The 20,174-nt window shown below is 40.2% G+C and overlaps 6 protein-coding genes across 9 annotated transcripts in view; 1 reads left to right on the top strand and 5 right to left on the bottom strand.

Moving 5' to 3' along the window:
- Positions 1 to 20,174, bottom strand: part of LOC146452451 (uncharacterized) — a 76,588-nt gene that overhangs the window by 14,028 nt on the left and 42,386 nt on the right. The window lies entirely within an intron of this gene.
- Positions 3,182 to 10,351, bottom strand: LOC146452460 (uncharacterized). 3 transcript variants are annotated; one of them, XM_085097846.1, is made up of 5 exons: positions 9,817 to 10,347; positions 8,118 to 8,263; positions 5,618 to 5,698; positions 4,966 to 5,097; positions 3,182 to 4,276 (listed from the first exon to the last, which is right to left on the bottom strand). In XM_085097846.1, the coding sequence occupies exons 1-4, from the start codon at positions 9,892 to 9,894 to the stop codon at positions 5,034 to 5,036; spliced, it is 369 nt and encodes a 122-aa protein (XP_084953972.1). In that variant the 5' UTR covers positions 9,895 to 10,347; the 3' UTR covers positions 3,182 to 4,276; positions 4,966 to 5,033. The 3 variants fall into 3 exon arrangements, with proteins under 3 accessions (XP_084953972.1, XP_084953973.1, XP_084953974.1); XM_085097847.1 differs by lacking the exon at positions 9,817 to 10,347 and adding an exon at positions 9,069 to 9,357; XM_085097848.1 differs by lacking the exon at positions 5,618 to 5,698 and having other exon boundaries at positions 9,817 to 10,351.
- LOC146452458 (uncharacterized) lies at positions 10,983 to 14,452 on the top strand. 2 transcript variants are annotated; one of them, XM_085097855.1, is made up of 4 exons: positions 10,983 to 11,059; positions 11,139 to 11,386; positions 12,155 to 12,356; positions 12,695 to 14,452. In XM_085097855.1, exons 2-4 carry the CDS (start codon positions 11,150 to 11,152, stop codon positions 12,919 to 12,921), a joined length of 666 nt encoding a protein of 221 aa, XP_084953981.1. In that variant the 5' UTR covers positions 10,983 to 11,059; positions 11,139 to 11,149; the 3' UTR covers positions 12,922 to 14,452. The 2 variants fall into 2 exon arrangements, with proteins under 2 accessions (XP_084953981.1, XP_084953980.1); XM_085097854.1 differs by having other exon boundaries at positions 11,010 to 11,386.
- On the bottom strand, positions 13,450 to 14,133 carry LOC146452459 (uncharacterized). Its single transcript, XM_085097888.1, has one exon. The coding sequence runs from the start codon at positions 14,131 to 14,133 to the stop codon at positions 13,450 to 13,452; it is 684 nt and encodes a 227-aa protein (XP_084954014.1).
- Positions 14,214 to 15,158, bottom strand: LOC146452457 (uncharacterized). The gene has a single exon (XM_085097886.1). It carries the CDS (start codon positions 15,156 to 15,158, stop codon positions 14,214 to 14,216), a length of 945 nt encoding a protein of 314 aa, XP_084954012.1.
- On the bottom strand, positions 15,280 to 16,704 carry LOC146452456 (uncharacterized). Its single transcript, XM_085097885.1, has one exon. The coding sequence runs from the start codon at positions 16,702 to 16,704 to the stop codon at positions 15,280 to 15,282; it is 1,425 nt and encodes a 474-aa protein (XP_084954011.1).

Here is a 20,174-nt window from a genome sequence, read left to right as displayed (position 1 = left end):
GTTTCTTGATCCTGTCATATATCAACAAAACAGATTTCGTCTTCAGGATCAAAAATTTATAAGGGAATCGTGCTTGTACATAATTTTTTGATCCTGAAAACGAAACCTGTTTTGTTAAAAGTTAACGATAGTTGCAATCGATCTTAAGGTTTGGTTCGTTAAGGTTTTAGTCGCAATGTGCGGTTAAGAATTTTGAGATAGAATAAGTGTTTCTTCCCGATATCAGGAGAATAATTATTTCAAAAGAGGAAGAGCAGGAGAAAATTTTTTTTTCACGACATCATTAACAAATAAAATTACATCGAAAGTAGAACATGGATGACGAGAGTGAAGCTGGATTCTAAGCTCTCAACACTGAAATACAGTCAGTAGCCAGGTTGGACCAGGTGGGCCTTTGAGACTTTGCTATCAAGCCTTGCTATTAGAAATGCCACGGAGATATAGTTTACGTCTCGAAAGGCTGTAGATAAAAATATTTATTTGCAAAAGAAATTTTTTAAACTTTATAGCCAAATATTGTAATATATAGTTATTTTAAAAATGTAATCAGCGCATTGATTAATAAAATTACATCAAAAGCCTAACTTCATTTCTTTAATAAACATTGAACTGTGTGGAGGAGTAGTTTTTACATCTAATATCATGGGTGGCGAGTTACTCCTTAGGTTTGGCGCGAAATTTCAGCGTTAATTCATTATTAAAGTGCCTATGAACCGAAAATTGTTTTTATTTAGTTTTAAAGGTTACCTTAAAAAATGCAGGTTTCCGAAGTTTGATAACTCTAGGCTTAAAAATGACGATTTTACAAGCCTTCAAAGTCGTGCTATTTTACCCTAAAAAATGGTCAGGAGAATGGGCCGAGATTTTTCCAAATTCACCAAACCGTGACGTCACTTTGTTGCCACGGGTTTGTTTGCGTTGTCAAATTGCCTTGTTGGGAAGTGAGCGAGCTTCGAAGGAAACATGTCTAGCGATTCAGATATGAGCAAATTTTCAGATATGTCCGGTAACCCCGAGGACGAAGATGTCGAAGAGGGAACGATGAAGATTACGATGTAATTTATAGCGAAATTACGCCATATCAAGACGAACTTCTGGCCCAAGTTGACGCCGGCGACGAGAACACGGGAGAGGAAATCGTAGTCAAGGAAAATTAGACGAAGATGGCCTTACACCAACAGTGCTGGAAGCGCGATATGAGAAAAGAGTTCCTGTAGACAGTTGGTCAGTATAGGTGTTTTTATATTCTTAACCTGTGCGCAGCAATGTCCGAACGGATTTACTCTGAGCTTGCGACTCGTTGATCTTACATCCTGAATCTGGCTGTTTGATATTTCGATCGTCAAAAGACCTATCAAAATATGAGATCTTTTATTTCATTTTGAATGGCCTGACGTTTTTGCTGTAAGTTCATTTCTGTTTTAACATTGACTTCATATTTTCAGGTGCCAATGTACAGAATGCAAAGTCGAGAACTTAGTAGGTTCGCTAGAGTACCGTTGCTGCAGGGAAATTGCCAATGCGTTTACTTCGCTCGCAAAGTTCTTCTTGACCTGGTGGAGTAGTAGTATCCCTTGTTGGGATCGCGTCCTTTTTCAGGCAATACTTTACTTTCATCCCCGCGGCCTCCATGCTGCTTAGAACGGATAAACTGCGTTCATAACACGAATCCTCGAAATGAGCCGAACAGAGTGAAGTGTATTTTGACGTCGGGTTCTTGAAATCTTGCCTATGTCTACGGACAAACTGGACCCATTTGGCCCTCACGGCCGGATCAGCGGGAAATTGGTACAATCATATACCCGGGTTAAACGATCTGTTTTGGCAGCTTTGCTGGTTTGGCGTACCAGCAACGCAATACCGCCCTCGCTGCCTCTTTTCCTCCATATTGCGGGAACGAATGTGGCAACAAAGTGACGTCAGAGGTTGATATCACGTGGTATTTTGGCCACGCGTTTCAAATACCATTTTTGAGAGTAAAATAGCACGACTTTAAAGGCTTGTAAAATCGTCATTTTTAAGTCTACAGTTCTCAAACTTTGGAAACCTGTATTTTTAAAGGTAAACTTTAAAACTAAATTAAAACAATTTTCGGTTCATAGGCACTTTAAGGAAATAAAGGGAGATGTAAAGAATCGACCATAAGAGGACCAGATGGGCTTCGAACCCCGATTTTTTCTGTGTCCTCTTATGGTCGATTCTTTACATCTTCCTTTATTTCCTTTATAATACTAATATCAGTGGCATAATTTATTATTACACTTGAAATTACAAAATTGCTATAGCGTCGTTTCTCGATACAATTGAAACAACTAAAGTCAAAACTCGCGATTGTGAAAGTTAATCAAATGGTATACTCGTGAAATTAGGCAATATATAATTTCAGTTGCGTTTTGTCAAAATTCTTATATTAAAGGCTCGGGAAATGATCAGAATTTTGACAAAACGGAAGAGTTATTATTTCCCTTGTCATCATTTGATTACCTATACAAATTGCTCCCAACAAAGGAGTAGTAATAAAACTACCCGACAGTTTATTATCTTTAGCGCTGTAAATATTTGTCCATATAACTCGCGAATTTCGTGTTGTTGCAGTAGAATTTGCCGGGATCTCATAGAAAGTTTTTTCAAATGACCCTCGTATTAAAAACCAACAATTCTTGAGTTTCGGACTACTGAAAAAAACAAAAAACAAAAAAAAACAAGACAACGATGCAGAGTTTGTAGATCAATGTAAAATGAAGGAGACTAGTTTACTGTCATTATTAAAGCGAGGGCGGCTGTAAGTCTCCGGGGTAGAAAAAGAACTGAACGCGGACAACGCGCGCTGTAACAGGGGCTTGTTTGTTTTGTTCTTCTCGGCATTCTAAAGAAAAATGAAACATAACCGCATTTGTTATAGCGGGAAAAATGGCACCCTGATGTCATCTAAAGGATTTTCAGTTTTTTTGTGGGTAAGTTCCCGGTAGTAACAGTGATCAGTTAGGAATCCGGGTAAATTGGGGATTGTTATGAAACAGTCGGTTGAATTCCCACTTGGACTTGACGTTTCCCTTCGTCTAAAATTATTTAAATGACGTGCGAGGGTGGGTTAAGTTCATCCCATTAGTGATAGAACAAAAAAATTACGGAGGGCGTTTTCCTGGCCAGCTTTGTTTTAAAAGCATAGCAAGCAACTAAATCTTTTAAAACAATTTTTTATTTACAACAAAATCAGGAAGGCAAAGAAAAAAGATGCATCACGTTACTTCAAAAATACAAAATATTACCTTAAGCTGGATCAAAAAAGGCAAAAAAAAAAACAAAAAAAAAAAACAAAACAAAAAAAAACCAAAACAAACAAACAAGTACCCCAGCATTATGACTATTCACACTGGCAAATAAATATTTTCGAAAATTACTACACTTTTATCAACTCTTTACCAACGTTTACGTGGCCAAGGGTTCTTTTAATTTGTATCAACTCCTGTTTAGGCTCTTGCTCCTGCTTACAATAAATATTGTCCTTAAAACCAGTAATAACCAAGTAATAATCAAAGATTAGGGAGTGCGGTCGATGTTCTTGATCCCAGGCTCTCTCTCCTTTGCCAAGTTGGTGATGATGTCATCCGCTCCTGCAAAATCTGCGGGGGATGCCAGATACTCTTCCAAAGATCCATTCATTTATTGTCCCATGTATACAATCTCGACTCCAATCTGTATTAGGAGTGCGTTCTTTCTACGTCGAACGCAATTATTATCACTTTTACACTGACACAAAGAACTTCTCAGTCAAATATATTCAGTAAATGACCACCAACAACAAGCTGGGTTGGGGATCATTTTGGGGTCGGGACCATTTCGTGGTCGCCCTTTTTTGTTACTGGCGATCACGAAACTACCTGCGCATGGCAAGGAGAACGAAGGAGCGTGTAATTGCTTTGGAACTACTGTATTAGTTTCAGCTGTGTTGATTGTGTTCTTCTACGCTCCTGTCAAAATATCCCGATACTTCTCCCATTCTTTTTCCCTGTGGATTCATGAGTCCTTGTTCTACTGAAGGAAATCTAGGATCCTCCATCGAATCGGTGTGTCTCTTGTCAGGTAGAAGGGGTGTTTCTTCAGGCTCCGGTGCGCGATATAGGCACAGAAACAGGAGGAAACTAACGAGGGTCAGGCCAGCGGATCCCATGAACAGAAGCTCCCATCCCTGGATGGCTAACTCGGCCTTGCTGAGAAGAGGAGCCACAACTTTTCCTGTCGACATTGCGGCGATACAGTAAGGCATTATAACGGGCTAAAGAAGAAAGGAGGGCGGATTAGACGAATTAAAAATCATCCTTGTTAAAAACACCAAAGACAAGTACACGTCTCCATTTATTGCTGGTGAAATGGATGCTCTTTTCTGTTTGTCAACCTTATTTTTTTTAACCTTTTTTTTTATCAAAACAAAACAAAAGAACAAAAACTACATCGTTAAAACATAAAAGAAAGAAAGTGCCGAGGAGACCTAAAAGGAAACCATAAGGCTTACAATTTTAGGATCTCTCAAAATAAAACAGAATAAATTTACAACAATACCAGCGTCGGACGTCTAACCAAATTATAATCATTCTGAGAGAAATCTTGATATATATTGTGTGTTGATCAATGGTTTGCGTTAGCCGAGATTTGAAATTTGCAAAAAAAATAAAAAATAAAAAAAAATAAAATAAAATTATACATATAATGTGCACTAACGTTCCATACAAAAATCGTTTGTACCGCGGCTTGAGTTCATGCAGTCACCGACTTTGCATACAGTGGGTTTTTTTTTACTTGTTTCAGCCTAATTGGCTCATTAAGTTTTTTTGCTTTGTCACTATGGGGCGAAAATCTGATTACCGTGGCTCAATTTTCAACAGTTTTTGGCAAACTTCAAGATATCATAAGACGATTTCTTTTCCAAGATAATTTATACATTGCACAAAGCATTTGCTCACTTACCATCATGGATTTCTTGGCCACATACTTAGTTGTCAACGAAGGTAAGATTACTCCAGCAACGGAATACGTCAAAAACACCAGTAAAACTCCGCTGATAAAAAGCGGCTCCTTAGTCGCAAATGGTAAAGATATCTGCAAAAAAGTGTCAACAAGGAATGAAATATTAGCGTAAGACAGTTCCGAACAGCATAACTACAAGCTTAAGAGGGCCATTTGAACTCGAGTATTATCCTGCGTAGCAAACGTTTCTAGCGAGGGAAAAGCTAGTTTCCGGTTTTAATAGGGCGTGAGCAAAACATAAAGCTCTCGCCCTATTCTTGCGCGGCAAGAAAACCGGAAACAAGCTTTTCGCTCGCTGTAAACCTTTGCTACGCAGGCTACTGAAGTATCAGGAGAGGTTGACACTTTCTAGCATGCGTACGAGTAGCGTGTAAGGTGACGCGGCAAACACAGCAACAAGTTTATCCTTCTCAACACATCAAGTCCACACTGCGTTACTGTATGTAGGCACAAAAAATGGCGCTTCGTTTGGTCGTGCTCGTGCTTGCTTTTCTTAAATTATTTTCAAACGTGAAGAGGGCCGCAAAGGTAATTTTTTTTGTACGTCTCTTCTTAACAAAAAGGAGAAGGGAAGTTCCGGCTAAACACACACCCCAGCCTGAAGTCTTTCATCCGCTCATATCTGTGCTGTTTTGCCATAAACTTGACGGCAACTTGTGGATCTGTAATGATGCTGCATTTAAGGTAAACAAAAACAACAAGTAAATCCTGATGGGTACTAGGTACTGTTCATATAGTACTGGCAAATATATATATTTTAAAGCAGACGACCTCTTGGGAGGGACTCCTATATAAAAGTGACGGTGGTGATCGTCGAAAATTTTTAGGCTAAAATTTACCAGAATTCTGTCTTGTGAGCGTGATCCGGACAACTTTTTACCCCTAAGAGGTACCAAATCAGTTGACTGACTTTCGGGGGAAGTAATTTTAGATTTTAGTACCCTAAGGTGTACCAAACCACTAATTTTAAACTGTTTTGCAGAAATTTCAAATAAAATCTCCGCGGTTCGCTGGTTCAACAAAACTGAGGACTGTATCCTTCCACGTCCTTTTATTTACGATCCATTGTACAATCTTTCAATCTTTCACAATCTTTCAATCTCGCAATCTGATCTACACTTACAATATTGTTCCTACTTATCTACATTTCTGGAAGTACACACCCCTTTACGTATATCCGAGATTTTCCAAGGGCTTTATTTTGTACATTACAAGTCCATTGTTCTATTAAACCCAGACTAATGCAATTAAATGTGTGTCACACCTTGTATTCCTGACACGAGCTGTTAACGTATTTACCCACGTTACCGGATATTCCCACCCGATTCTTCCCAATTTGCCGTTTATTCCTTGTAACAATCAATCTCTATTTATTTGTATCTTATTCTATCACCTAATTATGCAAGCATATGTTTCACAACAACCCCCAAAAGATACGATGATTACCCCCGTCAATTTTATATGAGAGTAACCCCCCCCCCCCCTTCCGCCCCCTGAGGACGAGCTCCCCATCGGATACGGCGTGGTATGGATGCGAAAAAAGTCACGTTACGTGGCAGTCAAGGTATCACTACGGGAAGAATGTAAATACGTCAAAGACCATAAATCCTCGAATAAGCCCCCCTCCCCCCCCCCCCCCCCGCCCGGGGCGCTTATTTCAAGATAAGGAAGCAACCATAGGGTTTACTTGTTTGTTATCCATATTCATTCGCGGTGTTCACGTTAGGTGGACTGCTAGCAACACTGTAAAAATATGATGTTTCTCAGATGCCACTGAATTTCATCAGCTTCCACTCTTTGAGCCAGTCTTGATTTGTTGACTGAGCGAACGGTTTTTGAAAACTAAGTCAAGTCCGTGTTTCTTAAACAATGGATTGACACGTGGCCCTTTCCAAACATCTGGGAAGGAGCCACACTGAAGCTGATGAGTTTATTGTAACTTTAGGTAATAATAATAATAATAATAATACTAATAATAATAATAATAATAATAATATTAATAATAATAATGTTTAATGCTTATACTGCGTTTTTTACATCTAAATATGATCAAAAGCGCATCACAGAAATAAAATTATACATAATAATCTAATAAATAATAAATGACGACTATACAAGAATTGAAACCCTAACAATATTACAATATATCCATCTTATAAATACTTATAAAGAAAGGAAAAGCTACTAACCAAACTTCTATGACATACTACTGAACTCCTCTCTAAAATAATAAGCCTTTAACATGGTTTTGATGGTTTTGAAGTCAGTCTGACTTTTAATGTTTGCCGGCAGGGTATTCCAAGTCTTAGGGGCAGACGCTGAAAAAGCCTATCTCCTAATGTACAACAATACCTCCAAATGCATTGAGCGTTATGAATAGCGTTCGTTATGTCTAAAGTAATGGGAGTAACTCATCAAGGCATTGTAATCTACATGTGAATATGTAAATATAGAGCATGCGCAAAACAAATTGTTAAATTGCGTTCGACGCAGAAAGAATGACTCCTAATTGCTTTTGGAGTCGAGATTGTATGGGACAATGAATGGATCTTGGGACGCGTATCTGGCAAGCCCCGCAGATTTTGCAGGGACGGATTACATCATCACCAACTTGGCAAAGGACAGAGAGAGCCTGGAATCGAGATCATCGAATCCCTGATTATTACTATTATTACTATTATTAGAGGGGGCGATTATTTGATTTTTCCCAAATCATGGCCAACCAGACGGTTTTTTTTTGTAATATTAAAAACATTTGCGCTGAACAACGACATACTGTTTAAAAATAATTCAACAAGCTGTTCACATAGCTTCAATAGCGGCCGCACTGTGTACGCGTAATACAAATACGTGAAAATTATATAAAGATGCGACTTGGAAGAAAAAGAAACTGGTTTTCTTGTATTCTACGAAATGTTCAACTTTGATTCTGAATTACTGATATGATGATTGTAAAATATAACGAGTGATAAAGTGGACTGAGTAAGAGAGAGGCATTTATTTGAGAGTTAGGGTATGAAAAGAAAAAAGGTGAAATTGCAACATAAATATCGCTAAAAGCAATGGAAAATCATGGAAACCATTTTACTTACAGCTTTGGAGGTCCAGGTAAAAATCGAAGCAAATACATCCCGAATTTCTTGAGGCTGTCATCTTTCAGTGCTATTAGCATGGGTGAAAACGCTTTAAATCCAGTTCCTTTCAGCACTTCACCAGAATCATTTTTCCAGTAATAAACCTACAATATATAATATTTCATATATTCACTCTAAAGTTGATGTTCATAAGCGACCACGGAAAAAAAAATAAACATATTCCCTCTCTTCTCTTGTTCTCGTGAAGGGAGATGTACTAACTTCCCTCTAGCTCTAGCGGTCGTCAAGCGGAGCGTGACCCAAATATATGTAACGGCTCCGTGACCGAAAAGGCTAGCACGGTCGTCTTATACTCGAACTTAACCGGAAACAAATTTGGTGTCCTTTCGGAACTTTTTCTTCTTTAAAGAAATAACTTGATTTCTTTCATTTCTGGTTTACTTGAAGGATTCCAGATTAACTGAAATATGAAGATTGCAACCGATCAAAGTATGAACAATCATATTTAGCGGTATGCTCGCAAAATTTGTCTTAAACCAAAAAGTATAAACGCGACTAAACGCTATATTGAGTTTAAAATCAAAAGAACCCTAATACCAATAACTTTTATTAAGCGGCTGGCAAACATAAAATACTGTAAAGATAAAACAGAGAAACTAAAAAAGGACCTTTTTTTCTTAGAGATCAGCAGATCACGAATCACTGCCGATTGCGTGACAAACCACAGGCAGCCCAAGCTAAAGCTGTGAGCGATGATTATCTTGCGTAATAGCGAATCACTGCCGATTGCGTGACAAACCACAGGCAGCCCAAGCTAAAGCTGTGAGCGATGATTATCTTGCGTAATAGCGATCAGCCAAATATGTATATAAAGAGTTTGTATGGGAATATTTACGATCGGATTTACGAGGTGCAAATACTAGAAAGTTCTTAATAATAATGACATACCTTGCTTCTAAGGTGTATTTCCTCTTGTCTTTTTGCCATTTTGTTCTGATTTGAGGCCATTTTAGCGGGTTATCAATTCCCAGGTTTCCCACTCCTAACAGAAAGACAAGGCGTCACAGTCCGTTTCGGAAGGCCCCTTCCGAGAAGCGAAAAATCCCAGCTCAAACTGATCGAGCAGCCACAAATCCAACGCAGAATCCCAGCACAAATGTCCTAGTTTTATTTCAGATAAATAGCAACGCAATCCGGGCCCTGCAGCCGACGCCAAGCACTGTGACGCCTTGTCTTTCTCTTAGGAGTGGGAAACCTAGGAATTGATAACTCGCTAAAATGGCCTCAAATCAGAACAAAGTGGCAAAAAGACAAGAGGAAATACACCTTAGAAGCAAGGTCTGTCATTATTATTAAGAACTTTCCAATATTTTTACCTCCTAAAATAAATCCGATGGTTAATATTCTCATACAAACTCTTCATATATTTGCGCCGTGATCGCTATTACGCAAGATGATCATCGCTCACAGCTTGAGCTTGGGCCGCCTGTGGACGAACCGAAGATAACAATTTCCATGTTGCAATAAAATTGCGCAATTTTAACTTCTCAGTAAGAAAATATGTCGTGTACTTTTGGTTTTAATATTGCGATTTTCACATTTTCTCGACTGGTAAAAACGACTCTAGCTTATGTTTAAAAAATGTTCCGTATTTAAAACTTTTAGAACTTTGAAAGAAAGAAAGAAAGATACTAACCTCGGTGAATCTTTTGTAAGTCCACAGTATTGAAATCAATAAGATCGCAATGGAAGCGATAACAAGACCAGCGATCATCGTGGAAGTTGATTAGAAGGCAACAGTATGAAGCGTCCTCCTCAAATACTGGAAGAAACTGAAATTACGAAATGTCACAAACTCAAACTTTAAACAAGTTGTTCCGGGAATTCCCAGAAATCATATGATAAAAGAATTAAATCAACGGCCGGATATAAACTGAAAACTACGTAGGCTCACTTCACGTGGTAGGAAATTTTCCCTCATTCCAAAATTACTTTCGTAAATGACGCACAAGGAGTCGCGTCACTATGCTGACGTCATTTTAGTAATCCTTGATTCTCCGAAATCGCAAATTTCAGTCACGCGGTAATTAAGCTATTAAAAAATACGCAATGACAGCGAAAATATTTTTATTTTTTTAAGCCTGCAAGAGTGAATTTAACAAGATCAAGTTATGTTTAATTTGATGGTGCATTTAATGTTAAAAGATACTGTGTTTAATGCATGTTATTATTATTTTATTATTTATTTTGTTAGTTTAGAAAGCCTGACGAATTAAGCTAGTTTAACATGATCGATATATTTATACGAGTATTTAGTCGTTTGCTAATTCGCTTTCAAAAGCTCACTTCAGACAACATACAGTGCCAAATAAAGAAAAATCCAGACTAATTTTCGGAGTGTAAAATGGATTTAACTATTCAATTATGACGATATGTTCTTTCAAATAGCTATAAATGCCTTGACATATATGTTCTAAAATTGCTTTGCTTGCGATCTGAATCCTTGAAAAAGGAATTTAGTTATCAGTCAATTGTAATTTTGTAATTTTCTCGGAATCAAAGTAGCATGTGACCCAACCCTAATTTGGTCCTTATTTTACAATCGCGGTCAATTACTTTACTTCCAGGGAATTCCATCGTCTAATCCATGAAAAAAAGAACTTAGTTATCAGTCCATTGTAATTTTAACTACCTGTGTTTCTTGGAATCAAAGTAGCATGTGACCCAACCTTTATTTCACAGAGGCTATTTTAATAGCGGTCAATTACTTTATTAGTTCCGGGGAATTCCATCGTCTCAGCGGCCGTTCCGGCGCACCAGGATCTGTCACATGATTTCTTATGTAGCGCGTCACATAAAAAGCCGTCCTGGAGTCCAGGTCTGTCCTTTTGGTCTCATGTATTGCTTGAGAGCTGTGTAGCTGAGCTGACTGCAACCTCGTAAGAAATTATAACCTTTTTACAATCAAAATGGTTCTCAATCATGCACAAGTTGAAGACAGCCTCGTTTTCCGAACAGGCCAAGATGTAATGGAAAGCAACGGTGTGGTGTTGTTTGGAATGAGCCCTGGTAATCCGTACTTTAAATCTGGCGTCATTGAGGACTATGTAGATTACTTGGGAAAGGAAAAGAGGCGCATCATAGTGGTTGTACCGCAGCAGCCGGCTGAACACACGTACAGAGCTCTTGGGAGTAAAGATGCTATAAAGCGCGCTAAGAAAAACTCCAGCCAGCTTAAGTCTCATTGCAGGAGAGCTATTGAAAAGGTAAGTGAAAAAAAAATTATGATGAATGTATATATTCTTCAGTCACTGTAACTTAATGTTTTATTTTTGAAATCACAGAGATGCGATACCTACTATCTCTCCGCTAGTTGGTTTCTTTTGCAATCGGCGTCGCATATTTTTTTTTACATGTCTTGTATGCGCTTAGTATCTTTCCAAGTCGCCTGCGTAGCAGTCGCTGGGCCAAGCGGGACAAGCAGTCGAAAGACGCGTGAGGGCATTGGGCAAAAAGGAAACGACACGTGTCTTTCCCGATCGTTGGTTTTATTAGTGTTATTTTTATTATCTTGGTCGTGTACTTAGCGAAACGCAATTAAACCCAATCGTAGATTGTTTATCAATGCGGATCTCTAATTGTTTTCTGATCTATAATTTCTGACATTCAGCTAAAGTTCATGAGTCAAGGTTTGAGGTTGAAATAAATGTAATTTGTTCCGCGTGCTTGCCTAATCATATCATGGCCAGGGGTGTTTTGTTTTCTCCGAAGTGAAGCGTGATCAGATTACTTCCATGAACTGACCTAGGTCATAAGTCGAACTTCACATCAGACGAGCTAGGGTCGACCCAGATGGGTTAAGCTCGGCCGTTGGGTCAAACGTCGAACATAAAATTTTCATCGAACCAAATTCAGAGCAGCATAATAAACATGAAAAGATCGGCCTTTGTCCCACAGTCGATCTTCCCACCGTGTTGGTCTATCTAAATTGAATCGGACGAACTTGTCGTAATCTGGCACTTATCTGTTTGCAGGTGTCTGAGGGTGATCAAATGGCCGGGGAGTTTTATATGTTGGACTGGACACGAGAGGTAGACACACATGAAGCCTACATTGCAGCTTTAGACTTCGTCATCAAGTTCTACAACAGCAATTCTAATTTTCGCCAAGATGTGGTACGATCCACTGCCAAAGTGCTCGGTAAAGATGTCGCATGCTCTGAGGAAAGTGACTCAGGTCAGATAAGTTTAGAATATTTGCTTATACGTTTTTGTGGTGAGAAAAGCGACAACAGTTTTGATTTTTGAAAAAATGTTTCGACAGCTCTTCTGTCATCTTTAGCTTCAGTTAACGTGTTTTCAAACTCAAAACTGTTGTCGTTTTCTTCTCAATTTTTAACCTGCCGTACTTTTTGCTATTGCCTAAAGGAACGTCCATGATTACAGTCCACCTTCCTTTGTGCCGACCGCATTGAACCCAGCTCGTCTGTTCAACAACGAGAGGTTGATTAGACGATACTCACTGCTAAGCTCAGTCTTAACATATGAATTTTTTAATCTTATTTTATACAACAGAATCCTCAGGCTCTGAGCTCGAAGACGACGAAAGCGTCCAAGAAGGAGTATACTACTTGTTGAAAGAACTGGCCTTCATAATCGCCGGCAAAGACATGTTCAGGACAAACAAAATAGCGGTCATCTATCACCGGAGCTGGCCTGTGTACGAGAAATTTGTCAACGGAGACTATGACGGGGAGGCCAAGGAAGGACTGGGGCTAGCCATCATCAACTACGCTCTTTAAACTGGTCTCATAGTCATTGAAAAAGTGTTGCGGAATTCTTTTAACCCCGCTCCGCTGGTTCAAACAAATCAAGAGGACTGTGTCTTTCGATGTAACAACACGATTTAATCCAATCCAACAATCTACTGCGATGTACAATTCTCACATATTCAACGTTCGTAACACAACGATCAACGATCAACGATCAACTAAAACATTCTAAGTATACAGTGGTTCTTCTACTATCCTTGCGCAAGGCAGTATTTTTACATTAATCACATGTACAGTAAAAGTTCCCATTGTAATGTATCTAAATTAAGTGTCTATTACAAAATCGCACGTTCTTTCACCTTATTTAGCCTAAGAAAATGCATGCAGTTACATCATTTTATATCGTAAATATACTCGGACTTTGTCTATATTATTGTGAAATCTTATGTCACGAAATCTAACTTCTTTGCGCTACAAATGTCAATTTCTAATTAATATTTAATCACAGAACAATCAAGTTACTATTTCTTTCCCGACACACTCCCCCCCTTGACTCGTCTACGAGTCAAGCATTAGTCTCGATTTCCATGTAGAGTCTAAGGCCGCATTTCTAGGAGGGACTCTTCTTGTCGGAATTTCTGTATTCCGCCTGCGTTCGCTAAGTGCTCGTATTCCCTCCCCTTCGCTCCGAAACTCCAACGGATAAAGTTTCTGAACTGGTCTGGAAAGTCGAATCGGTTTTCCCTTCGTAACGACTCTGACAGTAGCTCCTCTAACTACGTTATCTCTACCTGTCACTAGTCTCTCTACAACTCCCATCTTCCATTCACCCCTTTTCCTTTCTTCCTCGTACACTACAACTACATCCCCTACTTCTACCTCTCTTTCTCTTTTTCCTGACTTACACTTATGGAATTCGCGCAGGTTTGCAAGATACTCCTTTCGCCACCTATTCCAAAAATGACTCAACCTAGTGCTGAGATACTTAAATCTTGCAGAGCAGTTGTCGATATTAATGGCATCGTCTGGTTCAGCAACCTCGTCTGGAAGTGTTTTGATGCGCCTCCCATAAATCAAGTGTGATGGTGTTAAAACCTCTTCTCCCACTTCGTTGTATTCGTACGTCAATGGTCTTGAGTTGAGTGTACATTCTATTTCAGCTAGCAGAGTCGCCAATTCATCGAATGTCAATCTCGCGTTTCCTAGAGTTTTCCTCAGGCATCCCTTCACACTGGCAACCATTCTTTCGAAAAATCCTCCCCACCAGGGTGCCCTTTCTAAGCTAAATTTCCACTCAATTCGGTCTCGTTCTAAATCTGCTTTTACTTCTGGATGGTCAATAATTTCTTAAGCGCCTTCTCTGTTGCTTGAAATGTTTTCGCATTGTCTGAAACGATCAACACAGGCATTCCTCTTTTAGCGATGAACCTTCGCAAACAACGCCTGAACGTTCCTGTAGACAAATCTTCTACCAACTCTAAATGCACTGCTCTTGTCACGCAGCATGAAAATAACGCAATATAAGCCTTGCCCATTTGCCCCGATTTTTCCTTTACATAGAGTGGTCCAGCAAAATCTACCCCTACCCTCGAAAATGGTGGAGCTTCCTTGACTCTAAAATGAGGAAGCGCAGCAGTCGGTGGGGTACTATAGGGTTTCCCAGTAAACCTTCTACAAGTAACACGCTCACTCAAAATTCGGTTTACCACTTGCCTACCCCTTGGGACCCAATATCTTGACCTTAACTCAGATAATGTAGCTCTAACTCCACTATGATAAACTCTCTGATGGCACTCTTCTATGACCAACCTTGTGAATCTATGCTGTCTGGGCAAAATGACTGGTCTCCTGGCTTCACTTTCTAAATCTGAATTAACTAGTCTACCTTCGCATCTTAAACTAGCTCTGTCTTCCTTAATACCAAGCTCGCTAACTAGCCGCTTAAAATTAGTCTGCTGCTTTAAATCGCTTTGGACTAACTTCAGCCACTCAATCTCGGCGCATTTCAATTCATCCGCTTCTAATCTTCCAGTTCGCTTCTCGTTTTGCTGTGTCTTTGCTCTTGAGTTGTCAATGAATCTCTTTATCCAGGCTGTCACCCTGACGAGTCTCTGTAGCGTGCTGTAGTCATTCACGTCAATCACACCACTCACAATTTCCGCCTTTGTCATCATTACAGCCGCGCTTTTCTTTTGTTCGATCAGGCTCTCGGGGTTTGTAAGCTTTCTGTCAACACCGGCCAATCGTCTGGTCGTTCTGTTAGCCATGATGGACCGCGCCACCAAAGCTGGTTTTCTTTTAGCTGCGAGGCTAACACTCCCCTGGAACCAAGGTCAGCTAGGTTTTCTTCTGTCGAACAGTACGCCCAATCTTCTTTGTCAGTCAATTTCAAAGCTGAGAGCTGAGAGCTGTCTTGCTGTCCAGCCAGAACCTCACGCCATCCAACCTGACTTGTGACTGTAACGCGTTCTTCACTGTGTGCATGAGCTGCGCAAGTATTCTCGCCGACATTAATTCTAAGCGCGGAATCGAAAGTTTTTTTAGATGGGCGACTCTAGTTTTGCTGGCTACTAATCTTACATGAGCTTTACCATCCTTCGTGCGGTACACGAAGTAAACCATGGCACAATAGGCTTTCTTGCTGGCATCCCCGAACCCATGTAAATAAAACTCTGTTACATCCCCTCCCCCTGTCTCATAAAGGCATCTGTTTATACAAATCTCTTTAGTTTCTGCCAAATCTTGGACCCACTTGTCCCATTTTCTTTTAATTTCTCCCGTCAAAACCTCATCCCAATCGAATTTGCTGTTACAAATTTCTTGAAAAAGCACCTTCATACCGACGGTGACAGGGCTAACCATCCCCAAGGGATCAAATAAACTTGCCAGTAGACTTAACACATTTCTTTTTGTTGCTTCCAACCCCTTAGCCTTGTCGGCTATATGCTGAAAGTTGAAATGAAGGGTATCGTTTTCACAATCCCAAGCTAGACCCAACACCTTTTCTCCCTTCGTTTCACCCTGGGGTTCTAGTTTCGACTTGGCATAAGTCTCTTCGTCCTCGAGTCTACCCACTTCCCGGGTTGTTTTGTTGCTCTCACATGTGCTGATCATTTCCCTTAGTCCCGGGTCATTGGTCTTCCACTTTCTCAGGGTAAATCCCCCTTTGGCCATTCGTTCCCTTGCGTTCTTGTAAAGGGTAAAGGTTTTATCAACTGTTCGTTCCCCAGTCACTAAATCATCTACATAGAATCCCTCTATCATTCTTTTCACAAATTCAGGGTCTACTTCTGCATAGGTAGCCAGATGGTGTCTTATCGTCCCATTCAACAAAAAGGGTGAGGCATTTAACCCAAAAACGACGCGACAAAACCTGTACACTACAACACTCAAATTACTGTCACGCACGTCGTCAACCCACAAAAACCTCAAACTATCGCGATCTTCTGGATCCACAGATACATTCAAAAATGCCTTTTCAATGTCCCCCACTAGTGCAATTTTGTTCTCCCTAAACCTTACAAGAATATCGAATAATAAGGGATTCAGTGATGGCCCCGTATGTAAACAGTCATTTAGGGAGGTCCCATTCTTGGTTTCTTTCGACGAAGCGTCGTAGACAATCCTTAGCTTCGTGGTCTCTGCATCCCTACGAATAACTGCATGGTGGGGTAAATAATGGACGTTCCCACCCGGCTCTTCCAATTCGGACACTTTCTCGATCACCCCTGCGCTTAGCTGTTCCTTTATAATCGAATCGTATTCGTTCAAAACTTCTGGTTCTCTCTTTAGTCTCTTCAACTGACCTTTCATGCGCGACAAGCTGTTTGCAAAATTACTCGGAAGGGGGTCATGCCCTAGTTTCCACGGCAGCTTGACCGAGTACCTCCCCTCTAAAAATTCTACAGTCGAACCTCCCTTTGCGACCACCTCTCGTAAGCGACCACCTCTCATAAGCGACCACTTTTCCAAAATACCAAAAGTTTTCAAGTCAAATCACTATAGATGGAACCTCTCGTAGGCGACCACCTCTCGTAAGCGACCACCTCCCGTAAGCGACCACTCTTAGAGATGATTGTTTAAAATTTTCTATTGTTTTTAACCTCCCGTAGGCGACCACTTGACACGGCACAATCTGCTGTTTCTCTCACGGGCGGAAATTGACTGTAACATATTGCCCCCCATCATTACAGCGGATGCCGTATTACTAAAAATCCCACAGCCGGAGCTACCGGAAGTGTCTCCCGACATTAAAACAAATGATAACATATACATGCACTATGGTACACTGAAATAAACTTTAATCAGGTTGAATCCCTTATAGGAAAAAAAAACTCTCTTATCTGGTATAAAATAGCATGCATGTACATGCACGACCGGTGATGACTCTCTCAACCTTGTATTATTCAACAGAAAGATTGTTGCAATAAAGAACGTCAACTGGATTATGTAACAAACAAATAAACGCCAAAGTTGTTGATGTGTTACGCTTGAAATGTAACATTGCAAAAATGCCGTTTACTGTTTGGTCCTAAATCAGGCAGTCTAAAGAAAAGTCTTTACTTAGGGTTTCGATAAGCAATGGGAAAAGCCGTTAGGTGTCTGCAATTACCATCATGTAAATCACCCGGAATTTAGACCTCCCCCCCCCCCCCCTGGTCTGACCTCTGGTAAGCGACCACCTCCCGTAAGCGACCACATATCCTTGACATTATGGGTGGTCGCTTACGGGAGGTTCGACTGTATTTCGTTCTCGAACGATTCATGCACTTCGTCGCTACTTTTTATGCCTAAACTTTCTAGATCCCACAATCTGCTAACTTCACGGTCTAAACTAGCTTTGTCTAGACCTGCACTGTCTTGCGATATGAAGTTTACTGACACTTCCTGAACACTCGCTTCGCTAAATTCATATCGCCTTTTTAGGGGACCCGATAACACCCATCCCAGTTCAGTTTCTATCGCGACGGGCTCCTCCGACTCCCCCCGTACCGTTCGACCCCTTTGAAATTCCCACAAGTAGTCCGCTCCTATTAGCAGGTCGATTTCGAGCTCTTCTTTAGATTGAAAGACGTCAGGAAACCAAAGGTCACGCAAGTGCGGGAAGTCGTTTTTGACAACCTCAACATGCTCGTTGCTTATGTGTGAGATTTCTGGCACAACATAAGCTTCGAGCGCCTGCGCACGACCGCCACGAAGAGGCTTTATGTCAAAACGTACGACATCTCGCAGCCCTGATTCTTTGCCTTTCTGGCCAAAAGTACTAATCGTGATCCATTCCTTTCTTTCTACGGGTAACACGTATTTGAGAGCCGCTTTAGCGGTCACAAAAGATCGATGACTTCCAGAGTCAAACAAAACTCTAACCCTCCCTTGCGTACCCCCCTTAATCAATGCTTGGGCTGTCTGGAGGGCTATCCTACATTCAGTGCCCACAAGTTGTGCGCTGACGTTATTCCCGGGCCGATCGCCATTACCTCCCGTTGGTCTATCTTGATTCCCCCCCGAGGCCTGTTGCGGTTTGGCCATGCACAAACAAGAATTATGTTGTCCCTTACATAATTTACATTCTATTGTTACGCTACAGTCTCGGCTGCGATGGCCCTTTTCAATACAATTAAAGCATCTACCGAATTTAAGTAAAAGTTTCTTACGTTCCTTTATGTCTTGTACCCTTTTTCAATCTTCTGGGGGGTGGCCTCCAAGGCAAAATGCACATCTCTTGTCAGCTGTCTTGTCCCCTCCTTTGTTAGTGAATAACGCACTCGCTGTCTGGGGTCCCTTTCTGCGGTCATTCGATCCACCTCGTTGCGCAGTTAAATTATGATCTTCCCGCAATTCAACCTCCGTCAACAGAGAATCCAGCAAGTCTTTGAGGGTCCACTCCAGGTACTGCTTTCCTCGGGAGATTGTTAAGCGTACTGAATCCGGAATCCTTTCCAGCAGCATGGGGACGACTATCTCGGAGTAAGTACGCTTGTCAATTTCTAATTCATATTTAATCACAGAACAATCAAGTTACTATTTCTTCCCCGACATCGCCGTAATCGTCCCAGTTCACTTGCTTCTTAGGCGCGATTCTTCGTTGACTCGCTAGAAAAAATTGTTTCTTGATCCTGTCATATATCAACAAAACAGATTTCGTCTTCAGGATCGAAAATTAATGAGGGAATTGAAAGCTTGTGCTTGTACATAAATTTTCGATCCTGAAAACGAAACCTGATTTGTTGAAAGTTAATGATAGTTGCAATCGATCTAAAGGGTTGGTTCGTCAAGGTTTTAGTCGCGATGGGCGGTTAAGAATTTTGAGATAGAATAAGTATTTCTTCCCGATATCAGGGGAATAATTATTTCAAAAGAAAAAGAGCAAGAGAAAATTTTTTTACACGACTTCATTAACAAATAAAATTACATCGAAAGTAGAGCATGAACGACGAGAGTGAAGCTGGATTCTAAGCTCTCGATACTGAAGTACAGTCAGTAGCCAGGTTGGATCAAGTGGGCCTTTGAGACTTTGCTATCAAGACTTGCTATTAGAAATGCCACGGAGATATAGTTTACTTCCTGAAAGGCTGTAGATAAAAATATTTATTTGCAAAAGAAATTATTTAAACTTTATAACCAAATATTGTAATACATAGTTATTTTAAAAATGTAAGCAACGCATTGATCAATAAAATTACATCCGAAAGGCCTAACTTGATTTCTTTGATAAACATTGAACTGTGTGGAGGAGTAGTTTTTACATCTAATATCATGGGTGACAAGTTACTCCTTAGGTTTGGCAGGAAATCTCAGCGTTAATTTATTATTAAGGAAATAAAGGGAGATGTAAAGAATCGACCATAAGAGAACGAAGAAAAAATCTGAGCCCCAGATGGGATTCGAACACCGATTTTTTCTGTGTCCTCTTATAGTCGATTCTTTACATCTCCCTTTATTTCCTTTAAAAGTACTCAATGATTACACTTGGAATTACAAAATTGCTACAGCAACGTTTCTCGGTACAACCGAAACAACTAAAGTCAAAAACTCACGATTGTGAAAGTTAATCAAATGGTATACTCGTGAAATTAGGCAATATATAATTTCAGTTGCGTTTTGTCAAAATTCTAATAATAAAGGCTCGGGAAATTATCAGAATTTTAACAAAACGCAAGAGTTATTATTTCCCTTATCATCATTTGATTACCCATACAAATTGCTCCCAACAAAGGAGTAGTAATAAAACTTCCCGGCAGTTTATTATCTTAAGCGCTGTAAATATTTGTTCAAACTCGCGA

The sequence above is a fragment of the Pavona decussata genome, unplaced genomic scaffold (genome assembly GCF_977016875.1).
Source record: "Pavona decussata unplaced genomic scaffold, jaPavDecu1.1 SCAFFOLD_368, whole genome shotgun sequence".
Classification (NCBI taxonomy): domain Eukaryota; kingdom Metazoa; phylum Cnidaria; class Anthozoa; order Scleractinia; family Agariciidae; genus Pavona; species Pavona decussata.
Note: the sequence above shows the minus strand (reverse complement) of the source record. Positions and strands in the feature narration are given on the sequence as shown.